The following is a 20,099-nucleotide window of genomic DNA, read 5'->3' on the forward strand; positions in this document are numbered from 1 at the left end:
TTTGAACTGAAATTGTCTGAACTGAACTGAACTTAATGGAGCTGAACTGAACTAAACCGAACTAAACTTATCTAAACTAAACTGAAATAATAATAAAAAGATTATAATAATAATAATAATAACAATAATACCAATAATAATAAATATTATAATAACAATAATACCAATAATAATAATAAATATTATAATAATATTATTCATTAATAATAATATATTAATATAATATAATAAAAATAATCTAATAAGATATATAAAAAATAAAATAGTAATATAATAATAAATATAGTAATAATAATAATAATAATAATAATAATATATTAGTAATATAAATGATTATATTATTAATAATAATATAATATATTAATAATCATAACTAAAAAATAAATAAAAGGTCTAATATAATAACTTATTAATATAATAATATTAAATATAATAATAATAAATATGTTATTAATAATATTAATAATAATGAATATATTAATAAAATAGTAAATGTAATATAATAACTTGCTAATATAATATAATAACTTATTAATATAATAATATTAAATATAATAATAAATAAATATATTAAATATAAATATAATAATATTATCATTAATCATAATAATATAATAACAAATAAATATATTAAATATAAATATAATAATATAAACAATACGAATTAATTAATTAATTAATAATAATAACAATAATAATAATAATAATAACAATAGTAAATAAATTATTATAATAATAATGATATCAATAAGAATATAAAATAAGAACAATAATATTAATGTTGAAATAAACTAATCTGAACTGAATGAAGCTGAACTGAGCTAAACTTATTAGAACTCAAATTAAGGTGCTGTTTGGCCTTGCTTATGGAAAATGACTTTTCTTTTTTAAAAGGAGTTTATTCACAAGTTCCTTTTCGGAAAAGTTTTAGTTGTTTGGTCATACTTTTGTAAAAGCGGTTTCTCACAAAATTTACATGTTTGGCCTAACTACTTTAATACAACTTTTGTTTGCTTATTTGGTTCTTTATGTAAAAAGTAGAAGTAGAAGTAGTAAATATCTACTTCTCCTTTTGGGGGTGAATAATGAGTTTTTGACTTTTCAAAAGCACTTTTAAAACTCTCCAATTTACCATGTTTGGCCAAGCTACTAATTTTTCAATTATAAAAGCACTTTTTAAGCTTGGCCAAACAACACCTAAGTCCAAAAAAACAAGGCTTTAATCTAAACTCGTAATCTCCTAAACTTGGTAACCCGAATATTATTTCATATAACAATATTATTCTGATATCGTAATATAATCATATAATATTCTACGTAATATTCTCCAACAGTTGATATAACTTCCAATTCTATGTGGTAAGGCGAGTTTAGAAATCTAACAATAGTATCTCCAATTAATTATTTAATTGCATATATGCTCAATGTTTTCATTTTTGTATAAGGTACTCGATTTTCAGTTTTGTGGCATAAAAACTGAGGAAAAGTCGTAGATTTATCACAAATTCTCATTGAAGACATGACATATCCGTCACAAGCTGAAGACGGATACCATTTTACTTCACAATGTACCCACTTTTTCTCTCCCTGCAACACTATTCATGTGGTCCCCTTTATCCATTAACCCATTTTGTTACCATTTTATCTCACAAAATATCCGTCACAAATGATAACCCGTCACAAGGAAGACCAATTGTAGATTTATTTACAAAGCTTTTAAGTGCACAAGTTGAAACCTCTGGAGAACCAACAACCAAAAGATGACCTTAAAGATAACAAAAAGAGCAAGAAGACGACCTGTAAACTGTTAATCACAGCAAAAGAATGAGCTGAAGTTATCCAAAACTTTCCACCGTCCTAACTAAGACTCAACGTCTTAATGATAGAAGCACATTTACATAATCTCAAGTTAGCGACTATATTTACAGATGTTTGTATCTTATCTAATAAAGTCGATCGATCATCATAGTAACAATTCCCTGATTCCCAGCCGGTGTTTCTGGTAATCCCATCACAGTATCACACAGACAACCGAAACTTGTTTACTGGTATACCACGCGTTAAGTACTGCAGATTAGTCTCAACAGCTACAAATTTCACGAAGACATCACCATAGTATCACAACTATCTTATAAGCAAGAACATTGTGACCATCCTAATCCTAATACAATTACAAAACAAACATTAGTCTAGAAACACCTCCATAATTTAACCTCTTCTTACACGACAAAAGTGATAGATCCGTCACCATTTCTTCATAAAGCTGAGGGCTTAGTCGTTTAATTAACCTGATTGCTATCTAGTCACATACACCATAAGTAGCAACTCGAGAGTACATTTCACTGGAAAGTAGTGTTCTTTTAACTTAGGCATCCCCAAAAAGAAACTACATATCAACCAATTGACAAGGACAACTTCATTAATCCCATGTCCATAAATAAATCCTAAAACCTAGCAAGTTAGCAAGGTAGTTCAACTACCATCTCTCTTCCTAACAACTTACCTAACTTCATAACTGTCGTCCCCACACTCGAGATCAAAAAAGCAAGTAAACGCAATCACAATCATTAAACTACACATTCAACCAATTACCCTGAAACATAAGGCACTAAAGTCGCAAACCAAAATGCAGGAGAAAAACGTGACGAAGGATATGCAAAAGTCTGAAGTCTGAACAGACATACGTGCTTTCAAATATTACGAGCCCACAGGTCACAGGTGTAATGAAACAGTACTACTACTACTATGTACTTGATAGCATACGCATAACAGTCAATAAAGAGTCGATCTTTCAACGAGGGTAGATGTATGAAAGGCTACCGACACTAACTAGATTTATGACAATTAGGTGCCTCAAACCCACACTAGCATCTTATTACAAAAGATGTATGTATACTGTATACACAACGGACAGGAGCAAGAATCATATTTCATTCGAAAATTAAGAGATCAACACAATGTTACCTTATCCTGCCATTCCCGCCAGGTTAACAATGCTACAAAGATGATTTAGATACACCCAAAAACAAATTCATCAGAAGGCAACAACTTTAAATGGTTTGCAACTAGCTAGATGACCGTCTTTGCCAATAAAATTTGTATTCGCATAACAGCTTTGTCTAAAAAATGCACTCATTCCATTCAATCGGATTCATTGCATTTCTCAAACATAAGAAAAATGAAGTGAATCCAAATGAACGAGGTATTAACAAACTTGTACACAAGCAAAGAAGCAGATACACTTAACTAACATCAAGTAAATAAGGAGCTAATAAATAGTATTCATCAGACATGAGAAGCAATTGTCCCCTAAATCCTAAACTAAACACAATGCGAATAGTAAATAATAAAGCAAAAACATGAAATGAATATCAATTACATTTTCAATGATCGGCACTAGTACTCCCGTCACCAGACGACCACCGTCTCAAAGCACACGCAGCTAAGCTCCTAGTACGAAAAAAGACACCAAAGCTGTTTCTTAACATGGAAACTCGTCCAATGCTCCTCACAGGAGCCAGGACAGGTGTCACCTCAGCCTCAATCGCCCCCAACTCAACACCATCTTCTTGACCACCACCGCCCTCACTAGCACTAGCATCAGCCGCCTCAGCCACACCAGCATCCAAAATCACGACCAACGACTCCCTCTTCACCCTCAACCACTCCACAATCTCCTTAGTCACTGATTTACACTTCTTCACCTTAATCTTAACCATATTAGGGCACCCCCAAGCGAGCGCCTCCAATCCATTATCCGTAATAGGACAACTCTTAATACAAAACTTCTTCAAAGCCAAGCATTTCGAAGCAATACACGACATTGCCACATCATTAATCGTCTCACTACTACAAAGCGCCAACCTCTCTAACCTCTTACAATTCGTCGCAATTATCCCTAAACTCAACATTGTAGGGTTAATCCCAATCAAAACCAATTCCTGCAAATCAACACAATTCTTCCCTAATGCACACAACCCTTCATCCCCAATCCTATTAGTTCTCCAGCCATCAATGTGCACCTTCCTCAATAACTTACACCGTTCCGCCATGGAAACAATCCCTAAGTTGGTACATTCCGGCACCTTCACCAAATGCAACACCTCCAATTTCGTACACCTCGATAACGCCGTCAATCCGACATCCGTCACTTGTATTCTCTCCAAATGTATCTCCACCAAACTAGTGTTGTTATTACCAGCTAGGGATTCAAGAACATTATCCCAATCTCCTAAACACCTGATCAACTTAAGCGACCGTAAGTTTTTCGCACCAACAATCAATGATGAAAATAATTGTCCATTGTATAGTTCCTTGAGACAAATACTCTTCAACGACAACGCCGCGACGCCGGGATTAATCCCCTCGTCGCCGCCATTGTTATCATCATATGTGTTGGTGTTGTCATCGTTAATTCCACGTAACCGCTTGACGGAGATTTCTTCAAGAGCGGCGCAATGGCGAAGAACAGCATTAATTCCGGCAGCGCCGAAAACGCACGAGCCGCAGGAGAGTTTGCGGAGGGAGCGGCAATTTTCGGCGAAAGCGGCAATACCGACATCTGTAAGCTCGCGGCAACCGCGGAGCTTGAGGCGCGTGAGGTTCCGACAGTAACGGGAGATGAGAACAAGCGCGTCGTCGGAGAGACTGATGGACCTGCGGTCACAGCGAAGGGCGAGTTTGGCGACTGAGTCGAATCGGGAGAAAAGCGAGGGTAAAATCGGAAAAATGTCGGAAGTTGCGTTAAGAGAGAGACGATGACGACTTTGCCCCTCGACTAATAACCAACGTTTGCAGACGAGGGAGCAGCGTTTGCGGTCGGAGGAGGTTAGGGATTGGAATACTATTGCGAGGCAATCATCCGGGATTGATGACGTGGCGTCGATAAAAAGTGTGGGGTCCACTGAGGCGGTTGGATGGATCATGGCCGTTGAGGTGGAGGTGAGGCGCGTGGGGAAGGAGCGGGAGCGAGAGCGGGTGGGGCGAGTTGATTCGGGAACGGAGGGTGATTGGCCCATTCGTGAGAGATACGCGCCGGTGAAGGAAGTGGGGAATGGATTAGGAAGAAGAGAGGAGGGTGGTGGAATTCGAGATATTCATTTGGAGGTTATTTTTAATGTGGAAAACTTGGATTGAATTTTTTTTTTTTTGAAAATGATGGATAGATAAAGGGGGAAAGACGGTGATGATAGAGAGGAAGGAGAGAGGAGCCAATTTTGGCCAAACACATCACCAATCCATTTATGAATTCACAAATTCTTGTTTGTGACGGCACTATTCGTCACTCTTGAGCGACGGATACCATTTTACCTTACAAAGTAACCACTTTTTCTCTCTCTGCAACACTATTTATGTGGTCCCCTTTCTCCACTAACCCATTTTGTTACCATTTTATCTCACAAAATATCCGCCACAAATAGTAACCCGTCACAAGGGAGACCAATTGGAATGAATTTAAGTAGCATTTAGCTAGTTGATTGGAATAAAATTGACCTTAATACATTAATTACGGCTATATTTATGAGCACTTAAATCAACTAGCAATGGATTGTTCTACGTTAGCCAGAGATCTTGTGTTCTACGGTAGTGGCTGTTTTATACGGTCTCCAAGTAGCGGAGGCGTGCGGTATTCGAAGGTTTGTGATAGAGAGGAGGGGGGGGGGGGGGGGGGATTGTGCTTTGGTTATGGAAGATTTGAGGAAGAAGAAGGGTCATAATGATATCTTCCTTATTTACGAGGATATTTTTGCTTTATGTAATCGTTTTGTTCGTGTTGTTTTCTCTTTCGTTCGTAGAAACTTGAATAGGGTAGTGCATGAGTCAGCTCATGTAACTCCTTAGTCTACTGGTTGTCGTAGATGGTCGGATTCTTCCCTCATCATGTAGTTTCTTTGGCGGGGGGCGAATTCAATGAGTAGATTATACAATCTGTTGTATGTAGTTGTATGATATAGAATCCAAGTTGTGTACTAAAGTTTTCGAGTTTTGTTTAAAAGAATCTGAGCTATGCTGTAAAGTTTTTGAACTCACACACTTAAAACATAAAAAAAACAAACTCTTACAAAACTCAGAAAAATTACACATAAGCTCGGATTAATGTATAGGGTTGTACAATGATTATTATACAACGGGTTGTATAGTAGTATTTGTGGAAATATACCCTCTTAGGGTTTTCTAAGAAAAAAAAAAATGAATGGACATATCATGGATTCATGGTCCAATTCACTCACTTTCTCTGTCGACTTTTCTAGGTTGGGACGTTGGGTGGACCAAAAACTGGAATTCGGCTGTAGTCTTGTGGATGCTTCTACGGGAAAAAGGAATTTGTCTTGGCCCAAACGACCAACTTGACCCATCGCATCGGAAAAGATTCAAAGCATTGTTTTGGCAGAAGGTTTGGACTTTGAACAAGTCTTTTAGACCATATAATCTTTTATTTGAATTTTCAAATTATTTTCGAACTCCTTACTAAGCATTATGCTCTATTCTCATGTATCATGTACTCCCTTATATTCACAATAAACCTCCCATTTTATTTTGACACAAAAAATAAGAAAACACACTACCCCACCATATAAATAAATTTGAACCACACAAATACACTACCCCACCATACAATTAAATTTGGACCACACAAACACTTACCAAAAAAGAAAATAGGGAAGTTATTGTGAATAGACGGAAATGGAAATAGAGAATTTTATCTTAAATAGGAGGGAGTATGTATTTGGAAACACAAATTGTTCTTTAAAGCGGTCTTATAATATAAGACCACTCAATTGATAGTCCAACCCAATTAATCCATCTTACTAATTTTAACTGCCAAATACCAACGATTAGTCTATGGCGTCAAATTTGTAATTTTCTTCCTTTTTCTCTTTCCTCTCTCACTTCTTATTCGGCCTCTCGCAAGCTTTCATGGCTGTTTTTTTACGTTCACCTTCAAAATTTGAGTTACTAGAGGAGCCGTGGAACACTCGGCACTCGGACCGATGGTACAAAACTACAAATTGCAAAGGGGATGAGGAAACTTGCATTGTCTATAGGTATTTGTTCTTATAGTTTTAACATCTTTGTATTTTCTTTAGGTCCTAGTAATTATTTTATAATTTATTACGAGTATTTTTTTCCCAACATTTTTACTCATATGCTATAAAAATTTAATGAACGTTTCTCCATAATATAAGAATATGTATTTTTATCAAAGCCGGCTAGCTCAAACGGAAGAGCATGTGTATTACACATTATGTGGGTTCGAGTTCCATGTTGGCTAGAGAAAAAAGTAAAGTCGCTCGAATTTTCAACAGTAAGATACATTTTTAAATAAAGAATATGGGAAACAATGACCCATCTTAGCCAACGTTATTCTTTTCTAAAAATTGCTGACATTAATGTTTAAAACCGTTCTTTTTATATTAAAAATAAGGACGTTAATCTAATGAGTATTATTCTTTCACATGCGTATTTTATATCCGCACCTGTTTTTAAGTTGGAAACTCAATATTTTATCTTTAAAACTTCAGGTTTAGGTTAGGCATTAACAACATTAAATTTTGTTATTAAAAGTTTAAAACCCCTACCTTTTATGCTAAGAACCCGATTGATTTTAGCTTAACAAAGGGGACTTAGTAGCTAAAAATATTGTTGGAGTTGAAAATGTTTGAGTTTAGTTTGAAAACTAATGGTTTTAAAATGGGAACTAAACTAAAAATTAAAAAGTTCATTTATGCGATTTTGAACTCAAAATTTAGGTTTTCAAACAACAACTCCAAACACAAAACAAAACATTCTGTAATTAAATCTTGACTTTTAATGAAAATATATCCCATTTATGCTTAAAAATTTGATATATGAAAATGATAATTTTAAAGTTAAATTCACAACTCTTCATCTTATAAATCGGTATTTTAAAATAAAAAGATGTTTTCTCCTCTTAAAACATTGAGTTTTCTAATCAAATCATAATTTACCAACTTAAAGTCTTCATGAGAAAACCCCGGGTTGTTAGTTTAAATAACAGAGTTTTGTTTAAAATTATGGAGTTTACTATTGGGTACCTTGTTTGTTAGTTTAAGCATCTAGGTAAGCACTATAATCAAATGCTTTCAATCATCAAAGGTTATATCGAATGATCGTTCAGTAATTATTGTATAAGACGGACTCATACCGTGAGAAGTCCATTATTGTAAATGAATGGTTTTTAAGATAAAAGGACAGTTTTAGAGCATAAAACCGTCTTATTCTATAATTTATCTTAATTTGTTCCTCTTATACTATCTGCCACACGTTTTTGTTACTTAGCTATAGAATCGCGAAAGTGGTAATTAGGCCCCTTAACTCTGTTCAATTGTGAAATTAGGCCCCATAAGTTTTATTTGGAGCAATCATACCCCTTAAGTTTCACCAAAAGTGAAATTCAACCCCATTTTCATAATTTTCACCAAATTCTTATATTAATATCACTTTTAATACAATTTATCAAATATAAAATATATTTTTTATAATTTTAGAACTTTTATATTTATATTAAATATTGAGAATTATTTTATTTTGAATTTTATAATATATAGACAATTTATTATATATGTATGAATCTTATCTTTATTAATTCAGAAGACAATACTGATTCCAGGACGCGCCACATCATTAATACAACTTTTTTTTTTAATTTTTTTTTTTTGGAAATTCAGGTTATGGTGGGACCCGTTAGTGTGCAAAGTATTTATTTCTTCAGAATCCGTCAATACAAACATGCGACAAATTCCGTCTTAGAACAAATACTATGAAATAATTTTATACATTCCGAATAAATGAAATTAATGGCATATAAGCGGAATGAATTACAAATCGGAATAAATGAAACTAATTACAAATTATTGATTTACATAATTTAAAAAAAAATAACAATAAAATTACATAATTACGAGAAGGAATTATATTTAATTACGAGAGTGAATTACATATAATGCGAATAAATTACATGCATAATTTTTTTTAACTAGATAGTATGATATATTCTTTAAAAAAATCATGACGGAGTATTTACTTATGTAAAAAAAAAACTCGACAACTTAACTACCAGCCGCACACACCGAAAATGGTAGGTGACAATGATACGCTACCGAGTAAATTTACTGTTCAACAAGCGTTTCAAGCAAAATTTATTTTTTTATCTCTAAAAAAACAAATAAATGTTGACATTTGTTGAAATATTTAAATTTACAAATTTTTAAAAGTTATCACACAAATGATTAAAAATTGTTTTAATAAATATTTTTCTAAAATATAACACGATAATTAAACAATTGTAAAAATTTAACATATATATATTTTTTAAAAAAATCCGAGGATTTATTTACTTGGAGCAAAAATTATGGCAAATTTACTATCAGTCGCGCACTAAACCCGTCCACAACTTAAAACCTTGTACGAATCCTATTAAGACATTAGTAAATGTCACTTATCTGGATCTGCTTGCACAATTGTGAAATCCGGAATATCTCTAGCAAAGGGCAATCCTCGCCCATACTCACGAGATTGTTGAATCAGTAAATGAATATATTTTGTCGCTTATTAAAAAGGATGAGAGAAATTATTTAAGCTCCGATGAGGTGTGTAGTGATGACAGAGGTACAGGTGACGGTGACATTCACTCTACTGAATTCATCAACAGTATAAAATGTGTCGGACTCCCGAATCAACAATTGAGGTTGAAGGTCGGTGCTATGGTGATGCTTTTGCGAAATATTGATCAATCACGTGGGTTGTGTAATGGTACGAGACTAATTGTGACTGATCTGAGGGCACACGTGATAAGACGTACTCTCTTAGGTAATAGAGTGCATATTGCTCGACTACGACTACTAATGTAGTCTATCATGAAATTTGTGATTCAGATATGCGTACTTCTACCACGACTACTAATGTAGTCTATCATGAAATTTTTCAATTTTTAGAATAATTTGCATATGTTAAAGTTGATTATTAAATTATATTTCTTTTATCGGGATGTAAAGTTTTTTATGTAGGCAAATTTTATTTACAATAGTAGATTACGTTATTTTCTCTTAAACCATTGCATGTGAACACGTATTTGTAACAAGTTTAAACATTAATTATGTAGATCGCTGATTTAGACCAACTAGATAAGTAGAATAGAAATGCAAGAAAAAAAATACATCTAAAAATATTAATACCGGCCCAAATACATACCCGTGCAAATTGCACGGGTTTAAAACTAGTGTTATATAAATTATAAATAATTTACTAAATATGTATGCAAAAGTGTTCTTCAATGATTAATAAATTATGTAAAAATTCGTAAAGTTGCAATTAGTAATTTTTAGTTATTTAATAAATTATTTAATACCAATATAAATTGTTTTTAATTAAAATTCTTGTGTAAATTTAAAAAATGGGGTTGAATTTCACTTTTGATGAAACTTAAGGGCTTGATTGCTCCAAATAAAAGTTATGTGGCCTAATTTCACAATTGATCAGAGTTAAGGGGCCTAATTACCACTTTCGCGGCTATAGAATGGTGTAGGGAGAAGGATAATGTTGGAGGAAATTGAGATAAACAGTTGCATGGATATATTAATGAAAAATTATAACGGCATCTTCCATCTCTAATCTGTTTAACTGCTTCCCAAGTTTCCACAAAACTGTTTTCATTTAATTACATGTTGCTTTTTCATCGCTTAATTGGGCTTATTCTCTATTGGACCCGTCTTATGCTATAAGACGGTCTTATAGGAGAGTTGCTGTTTGGAAAAATCTTATACGGTGGATTAATAGTGAACAAATATGTTTATAAGTTACTAGACTACTCCTATTACTAAACTAGTTGAGATCCCGTGCTAAAGCACGGTATTTGTGAGTTAAATTAATTGAGCTTTAATTTTTATATAAATGAGTTGTAGTTACAATAGTATGTTGTAATGTACTGATTATAATGTTAGTAATATTATAAAAAAAGTTTATTATTCAAAGAACTTTTAGATAAAGTTATTTTTGTGTAAACATATTTTTAATATTATAAATAATGATAGCTGACTATGATGGAATAACATAATCTAATATAGGGTCAGTACTATGTTACTATAAATCGCATATTGACCTTATAACCCGGAAACACATATAAACAGTATACGACACATCTGACAATTTACAAACAATTAAAAATACTATTTACCCCTATATTTTTTTTCTTTTTTTTAATATAAAAAATTAGAATTATTGATTTTTACTCCTTATCCTTTATTAAGAACAACCCCATATTAGTAAGGATTAGTTAACTTTTATTTAAAAAAAAAAAGTGGACAATTTATTTTAGAGAAAAAAAAAGCAAATAAAATTGAAACCTTATCAACTAAAACCACCAACTTAAAAAAAAAAAAACAAATTAGTATACTACGGGTATATTAAGCGTGAATAATGGCCGTGTTAAGCCTATTTTTAGTTGGCATTTGATTTGATTGTAATATTTTATTTTCATTGTAACATTTTATTCGGTGGATGTAATCTTTAGTCAATAAATTAAAAGTCATAATTTTATTGTGGGCCATCATATTTGTCAATCAATTGAGCGGGAAAATTGTGAGCAAGTCTTATTCTTTTAGTTTAGTGGGGGGAAGCGAATCGATCGGTATTAGTGAATTGTGTTATTTGTAATACACTCAACGTATCGTATACGCTAAATAGAGCGAATCGCGAATTCGTATTACGAATTTATATCGAGCATATTACGTATCTGGTAACCTTGCGCTAAACTTATATTCTATTTGGAGAACCTTTTTATTTTGAGGCATACTTGAAGTTTGAAATTTTGATGTAAAGTATTCTATGTTTCTCGGACTCATAACTTCAAGTGTAATGTTTACCTCTGTTCTTATATTTTGGATTAAATTTTATCCATTTAGCTGGAGTGATTTGGATTTTTCATGAAAATTTTCAAATTAATGGATTTCGCATCCTAGATCTTTTTATGAAGAGAATATATAAAAAAGCACAAAATAATAATAATAATAATATCACATTTTTATATTGGACATTAAAACATGTTAGCTTGTATAGTTGTATAAGATGGAAAGATTAAAAAAAGCGAAGTTGACACGTTTTGGCCTAGTTTGTAAAAGTGTTTTTTGGATTCAAAAACACTTTTTGGCCAAACACATTGTTTTCTAAAAGTTAAACAAAATTTCTCAAAAGCTAAAAATCTATATTTTTGCTCATAAAAATAGAAGCAGCTATTTGTTGTTTCTGCTTTTGAAAAATTAAGTTTGAAAAACAAAAACTCATTTTTGAGAATCAAAGCCAAACATGCTAATCAGTTGGTTTTTTTACTTAGCTTTAATCAAACCCAATTTCAATGTCAAAATTTATTTATACGTCATAGCTATTTTTTTTTTTTTTTTGATAAAAAACCCCAAAGGGCTTAATTCATCTTACTTAAATCCGAACTAGCAACATCGACAAGCTCTGTCGGGAAATTATCCGTCCAGACCCATCTACCCAAGCTCCAAGGCCTAGAATGAGCAAGGAAATGTGCAACCCTATTACAGTTTCTACGAACGTGTAAAAAGACTACCGAATCAAAAAACAAGCGTAACTTATAAATGTCCTCATAAATTGAAAATAAAATGCTACGTCCATTCTTCCGCTTCTTGAGATCACTGATAACGCTGAGACAGTCGCTCTCGATGGTGATTTTGGTCATTCCCATCCTCCTTGCCTCACGCAACCCAAATAAGACCGCTTCCGCTTCCGCCATATCCACAGCCCGTTCCTCCACTTGTTGAAAAGTCGCTGCCCATTCAATTCTTCCCTCTTCGTTTCGACAGACTGCCCCCAACCCGACACCCACTCCCTCCATAATCCCTGCATCCACATTAACCTTCCACTCTCCCGTTCCCGGCCGCCTCCAGCCCCCACCACCACCTTCCGTTGACACCTCCTCCCCTTGACCTGCTTCGCTTGACTCCATCTCCCACACTAGCTCACGAATTCTTCGCACAATACTTTCCGTCTCCCATCGCGCCTCTTCAAAAACTACTTTGTTCCTCCTTTCCCAGAGCACCCAACAAGTCACCATAAAAACCCTTCTTTCTTGCACTCCCATCTCCCTCAACATTCCTTCCACCCACTCCCTCACCCGCACAACCCCAAAGGTCCTATCCACCTCTATACCCATCTCCTCCCAAACCCCATTCCCCCACCCACAATCTCGGACAACATGGAGACAAGTCTCCATATCGCCAAAGCACCTAGGGCATGACACATCCTCACTGCCAAGGCGAGTAGCAAGTAGAGCTTTCGTCGGAATCGCTTCATGGCAGAGCTGCCACATAAAGTTCTTGATCCTTGGTAAAACAGGGGCACTCCATACCGCATTCCATAGCCATCGCTCTTGGCTAAAGTCGGTCTGTTCCACACCTGTGCTTCCCTCCTCACAAAGCAGTCGATAACCCGACTTTACCATATAAGACCCGTCCCTCTCATTGTCCCAGCACCATCCATCTTCAGTCGGCTCTTCACTCAAGCGAATATTTAGAATACGATCAGCTTCAAACGGAAGAAACATCGCTCTAACCTTTTCCCTATCCCATCGCACCTCATCCTCTACGAACAAATCAACCACCTTCATGTTTATGTCAAAATCTCGCCTTGGGGAAAGTACCCTCTTTGAGCTCCTACCTGGAATCCATGGGTCCACCCACACACCCGTGTTTAGACCGTTTCCCAAATGCCTCCTAATACCCAGAGCCATCACCATCTTCGTCTCATGTATGCTCCTCCAAGTGTAGCTGGGATTCGTGCCCAAGTTTGCTTCCATAAACGAACAATTTGGGAAATATTTGGCTTTCATTATCATCACCATAAGAATTCCGTCCTCACAAATCATGCGCCAGCTCTGTTTAGCTAGAAGGGTCTTATTAAACAACATAAAATCTCGAAAACCCAATCCTCCTCGGCTTTTAGATCGACACATAGTGTCCCATGCCACCCATGAAATTTTCCGCTTCCCATTATTCGATCCCCACCAAAATTTCGAGACTATAGACCGCAACTCATCATAACTAATTTTTGTACGTTATTTAAAATGACAAAATTTATTTATACATCAAAATTTATTTACATCATAAGATTTTGGAGATTTTATTTGTATTAATTATACTCTATAATCTATATTATACTTTACACTATAATGTTTGGAGTCAGAACTTTTCTGTGTATAGAAATGTAGGATACTGAATATTTTATTTATGGCAAAGATTGCGCCTATAGTTATGAAAATTCTATTATTATTAAATAAGGTAGTATTAATATAAAATATCAATGTTTGGGGCCCACCGAGTTTCTTGTTTTACAGAAAAAATTATACTTACACGTTGAATTTTTCATTGGCCCACTAATGTATTGAATTGTAGTGAATTAAGATGACAAAAAAAATATAGGCCCACTTATAAGAGAATGCATTTAGGCGGGAAAAACATTGAGTTTTCTTATTCTTTTAGTTTAGTGGGGACGGTTTTAGGATAAAATCTCACTTGTTTTGTGGGCTTATCTATCTCACTTGTTCTGTAAGTCGGCTGCTGGGAACTCAACACAAAGTAGGTATTCCGTACATAACTACATGTTGAACGAAATTAGACCGATCAGGGGAGTTCAAATGAAATAGAACGAATTTGATCTATTCTAATGTATGACAATAGGTTGGTTAGGTTCAGGTTTTGCGAGTTCCAAATCGATCCTCTTATTTATTGGATCACCAATTCATATTCAAACCTAAATCATATTGAAAACTTTAAAATCCAAACCCGATCAATTATTCTTTTTTTGAAAACCGTACCCGCTCCAAATTCATAAACGATCCACCACATAATCCAAAACCTATTGTAATTTGATTTAAGAGTACAAAACATCATGTCACATGGCAAAGTTGAAATTTCAAGTTCAATAAAGTCTAAATTCTCAAAAATATTTGATGGATTGATTTGAATAGAATGGATCGTTTTAGATTTGGTTGGAGTTTTCCAATAGTGGATTTGGATATTCATTTCCAATAGTGGATTTGCTATTTCAAAGGTTGGGTATGGATCAAATTTTTTCCTTCGGGTCGATTCGGTTTCGAATCCATTTAGGCCACAATTGACATCCCTAGTTGGGTAATTTTAGAATGGAGTTTGAAACTTAACGGATTCTAATTTTAACTCAATCCCTTAAAATCTCATACCCATCTTCCCCTGAAGTTTTGATTTCCATTTTCCCCTATGTCAATTTTAGAGTGAACCAAACAAAAATTAGGGAGCGTTTGGTTCGCGTAAAGGTATCGGTATGGAATCAGGAATCATAGCAGGGTGGTATGGGTTTGGAACTCGATTCCTCATACCTTGTGTTTGGTTCAGGTTTGGAGACTGGAATGAGGAATCAAATCTTGTTGTCTGTTTATTTTATTTATAAAATTTTGTGCTATTTACTAATTTTCATGTATTAATTAGTTAAAATTTTATATATTTTTTGTACACATGTTACTTTTTTTAAATATCATAATATTTTTGTTCTTAAATATACTAAAAATGTAAGGAAAAAAAATCAATGTTTGTATTTTTCCCGAAAAAAAGTCTTAGAAACAATATAATTTTAGGATATTTAAAAAATATAGATCATTGCAAAATATTTTTCTTTTTTAATTCTCTTCTTTTATTTGATACCCAAAGGTATCATTCTCATACCCACCTCCTCCATTGGGTATGAGAAACCCATACCTTATGGGTTTGAGGTATGGGTAGCAAAATAGAAAAAACATGAAACAAACACAAGGTATGAGTTTAGCTCATTCCAAACTCATACCTTATACCTAATATGGGTGAACCAAACACCCCAATATACAGGGATTCATTCCCACATGATATCTCATTACATGCGGACCTTTTGAACCAAATGTCGCGTAGTGATTAACTATCAAGAATCAAGTTAAATCCAATATACATTTTGTACTTGATACTCACAAAATTATACTCATTAATAAAACAGTTTTTCTAAAATGTGTCATAAATATACATATTAAGAGTAATTAAATGGAAAATCAATACATATATATAAAGCAGAAACTTTTCAAGCGATATTAGAGAGTCCAACTTTTTTAGAAATCGTAACAAGAGTAGATTTCGAAATAAATTTACTAAATTTATCCTAATAAAAGTAGATTTTCTTAATATTTAAAACAAAATTTAAAATAATTATCCTAATATAAGTAGATCAAATCTATTTTAATAAAATTACGCAATTGCTAAATCCCGCACGCTAGTTTACTAAATCCTGCACATATTATCTTAATATTCCATAATTGCCCTTCTCAAAAAAAACAAGAATTAAAAAAGATTTCTCTCTCTAACCCTCTAACCAATCTCTTAATTGTTCGTCATGTTCGATAATTGTGTATGTAATTCGTATATATCGGATGTAAATTCGTCGTAAGACCCGTCTTTTAATCGATTTACTGGATGTTTTTTTAATTAAAGAGAGTTTTTTAACAATTAAGTTTTGGATTGAGTTTGTTTGTTGAACGGGTGGTTGTGAGGACGTCAGACCGGAGAAGGGTGGTCGGAGGAGGCGGTGGCGAGTGCTAGTGTCAGGCGCGTGTCGAAGAGTGAGACGGTGGTTGTAGGTTGTAGGCGGGGGTTGGGTAGTTGGCTTCGGGGAGGGTAATCGACGCGGGTACGGGGGTTTGTAGTGGTGGTCGGTGCGAGTACGGTGGTGTGGAGGGATGGTAGGCCCGTGGAAACGGGTGGGGACAGGTGGTCGACGGCATGGGAGGGTGGTGCGGGATCGAAGGTTTGTCGGGGTTTAGGGTTTTGGGTAGGGTTTACAGGCATACGAGTCGGCGCGGCGAAGGGTATGTGGAGGGGAGATCGCCATCACGTGAATGGGTCTGTGGTGGGGTGGTCGCCGGCGCTGGGAGAGTGGTGGGGGAGGATGGCGGAACAGGGAGAGTGGTGGGAAGGTGCCTGTGTATTGATTTTTAGGGGTTTTAATTTCTCTGAGCTTCTCTCTTTTGTTTTTACTTTGGTAGGGTGAGAAATGAGAAGGGTACATTTGGAATAAGGGGGAAAAGTGTGTAGGATTGAGTAAAAAGATGTGCGGGATTTAGCACGTCCCTAAAATTATCGTAATATAGGTAGACTACAATTATCAAACATAAAACAGACATTTATAATAGGTCAAGTTACCATTTTTATTTTTCTCCTACTTATGGTCTCATGCATTTGTAGTTTGTATTAATAACATACAAAAGTACGTATTCAGATATACGTATAGTTTAACTGAAACTGAAAAGTTATACTATATCAGAGATTCTATTAGTCATACTAAACTAAAAAGTTAACTGAAACCTAAACAAAAAAAAAAAAGCTTAAAAGATAACTGAAAGTTACGAGTTGATAAATTAACTTATTAAAAAGAAAATGTTGGAAAAACTAACCAAAAGGTAGCTGTTTTTTTAGTAAAATGACATAAAAAGATATAATAAGTACCCCATATTTAATATTTTAAATTGACACTAAAACTTGGGAGAGACGGTCTTTCAATAAGTTATTGAGAGACCAGTCTTCCGTACCCTTTAATTTTATTTGTAAATTGAAGGATTAAAAATAACAAACAGGGAACTTATTTCTCACACGCTACTCTTATTTTGGTAAATAATTTATCTACCAAATACTTATAAGAAATTAAGATAAATGAAATTTTGGTCAAATAAGCTTAAACTTATTTCATAGAAACAGAGACTAAATATGAGATTTTTCATAATCTCCCGACCTTCCTCATATCAAATTAATTTCTTATTTATATGCCCATGTTTACTTGCTTTTGAGCCTATTGTTAGGAGTTAATCTCAAGTTCCTTTTAATTTTATAAACTTGATTGTTAGAATATATAAATAACTATTGGTTTAGAATAAATATTAACAATTAGACATTATAGTACAAATTACAAATATACTCTATAATAGTCATGAGGAACAGAATAATAAGCGATTGGTTTAAAATAAACGTGAGCTTTTCACATAAGAATAAAAGTTGTTAGCTCTGCAATAAGAAGAAGCAAATTTGATAAAAAGGGAAATTCTATCACAAGTAAGTGTCCAATTATGTAGCATTTGTCTTGGATGCAGCGAATATAAATAAAGTTTTAGGTTAAAACTGAATTTTAAATCATGCTAACTATGAGTGTTAGACATGGATACAAATATTATGAGAATTATTTCAGAAAGCTATAAAATAAACAAATACTCCCTCCCATTCACTATAATGTTCCCATATCATATGGGCACAATACTTTAGGAAAACTATAAAAAAATGAGGAAAGGGTTGGGTGGGGTTTGATGATAAGAGAGAGGGATAAATAATTAGGAGTTAAATAAAGAATTGTGGGGTCAAAACATTAAATAAAGTAATAAAATAAGAGTAAAAGAGTTGTGTGGGGTTTGATGATAAGAGAGAGGGATGAATAAAATAAGAGTAAAAGTTACCAAAAAAGGAAAGGGGAACATTACTTGAATAATCCGTTTCGGAAAAGAGGGAACATTATAGTGAATGAGAGGGAGTATAAAACTATTTTAAGATCTCCACAAGTTGAGTGAGTTATAGTTTTAAAAATTTTTACCCGCAACACGTGAGAAGACCTACAACCTTCACGTCCCCTCCCCTGTATGACATCCTTGCTTTCAGCCGTCGTTTTTTGTCTTCGTTATGCGAGACTTGGTAGAGTACTTTAGTAGGGTTAGACTTAAGGAGCAAAATTCATTATCTTTTCGGATTTTCACATTAATTTACTTCACCCTCTTCGCAATGATCTTTTGTATTGCTTTTAAACAGTCGTCAATGCATTAGTTTGACCATGATTTTCACATATTAATGGTCAAAGTTATACAAATTTAGCCCGCTAAGAAGCAAAGTGAAATATGTTTAAGAAGGGAAGGGAATGTACATGATACATTTTTTTAATATAATCATAATGGTAAGCTCTACCACAATACCATGTGTGGCATATCAGTTATGTTGTTGAGGAACATTAACTCCGTAAGAGGATTATGAAACGGGACCTGTCATAGTATCAATCGCTTTGGAAAAATCATAGTAGAAGTGAAGATAATTACGAGTTCCAAAGTCGGGAAAAGGTATAGAAGCCGAGGATAAAGATTCCTTTCATTCTTAAGCGGAAACAGTCACTTAATAATGTCTAAATTTATCTGCCAAAACTACTTTTAGTAATGGCCAGCTTTACGTAAAAGCGTCAAGATCAATGTTATCCGAGGGATTAATTAAGGTTCTCATCGATAATAAAGACCAAATGTATCAACGCTTACGCCACACAAAGGACATTGTTTACAAAGAAATTTTCACAAATTTACCAAATTACGTGTCCTATTATATATTTTGCATGAAAGATTTAGGACAAGTATTCTTAACTGTAAATAGTCAAAGACTATTTTGGTTAAAAACCGAAAGTGCGTGAGACAATAATAACGATAACTCTATAGTCCAACTATATTTCTGAATGTTATACAACTGATATAGATAATAACAAATGCCACAACGCTTTCGTTGTGTTTTTGCTATAAAACTGATAATTAATCAAACCTCATCTAAAGCAACCCCCCAAATTTTGTTTACCCCATTTTCAGCAGGGTTTTAATTTTTATTAAATATAATAGTTTTATATTACCAGACCATGGTAACTTTAACTAACATTTTCAACGATGCCCTAAAATACTAATTTGGTAACCCAACGATTTTGATGATGTCATAAACTACTAGATAATGTTATTGTCACATATGATACTACTAGGTGCCCTTTACATTTTATGTAAAAGAATCACATATATTTTTGATTGATTGTTGTTTAGACTACTAATTATATTAGAATTCAATTTGGATTTGATTTTGTGAGAAATTTATAAGGATCAAATGCTCTTAGTTGTATGTAGATAGTCAAGGTAAAATTATGTTGTAAGAGATCTAGCATTTTCTCTGAATACACTAAATATATATAATTATGACACATGTTGTTTTACGTAACATCATTCAATATTACGTAGT

General features: G+C 33.8%; 2 protein-coding genes across 2 annotated transcripts; both read right to left on the reverse strand.

Moving 5' to 3' along the window:
• Positions 1 to 3,237: 3,237 nt before the first annotated feature.
• Positions 3,238 to 5,245, reverse strand: LOC141643508 (F-box protein At1g47056-like). The gene has a single exon (XM_074452693.1). The coding sequence runs from the start codon at positions 5,016 to 5,018 to the stop codon at positions 3,384 to 3,386; it is 1,635 nt and encodes a 544-aa protein (XP_074308794.1). The 5' UTR covers positions 5,019 to 5,245; the 3' UTR covers positions 3,238 to 3,383.
• Positions 5,246 to 12,436: 7,191 nt separating this feature from the next.
• On the reverse strand, positions 12,437 to 13,774 carry LOC141641715 (uncharacterized). Its single transcript, XM_074450367.1, has one exon. It carries the CDS (start codon positions 13,772 to 13,774, stop codon positions 12,437 to 12,439), a length of 1,338 nt encoding a protein of 445 aa, XP_074306468.1.
• Positions 13,775 to 20,099: the final 6,325 nt, after the last annotated feature.

Source organism: Silene latifolia, chromosome 2 (genome assembly GCF_048544455.1).
Source record: "Silene latifolia isolate original U9 population chromosome 2, ASM4854445v1, whole genome shotgun sequence".
In the NCBI taxonomy this organism is placed as follows: Eukaryota; Viridiplantae; Streptophyta; class Magnoliopsida; order Caryophyllales; family Caryophyllaceae; genus Silene; species Silene latifolia.

What these genes read in the sequence shown, in the direction of transcription:
- LOC141643508 (XM_074452693.1), bottom strand. Translation starts at nt 5,018, where the DNA reads ATGGGCCAATCACCCTCCGTTCCCGAATCAACTCGCCCCACCCGCTCT.
- LOC141641715 (XM_074450367.1), bottom strand. Translation starts at nt 13,774, where the DNA reads ATGGTGATGGCTCTGGGTATTAGGAGGCATTTGGGAAACGGTCTAAAC.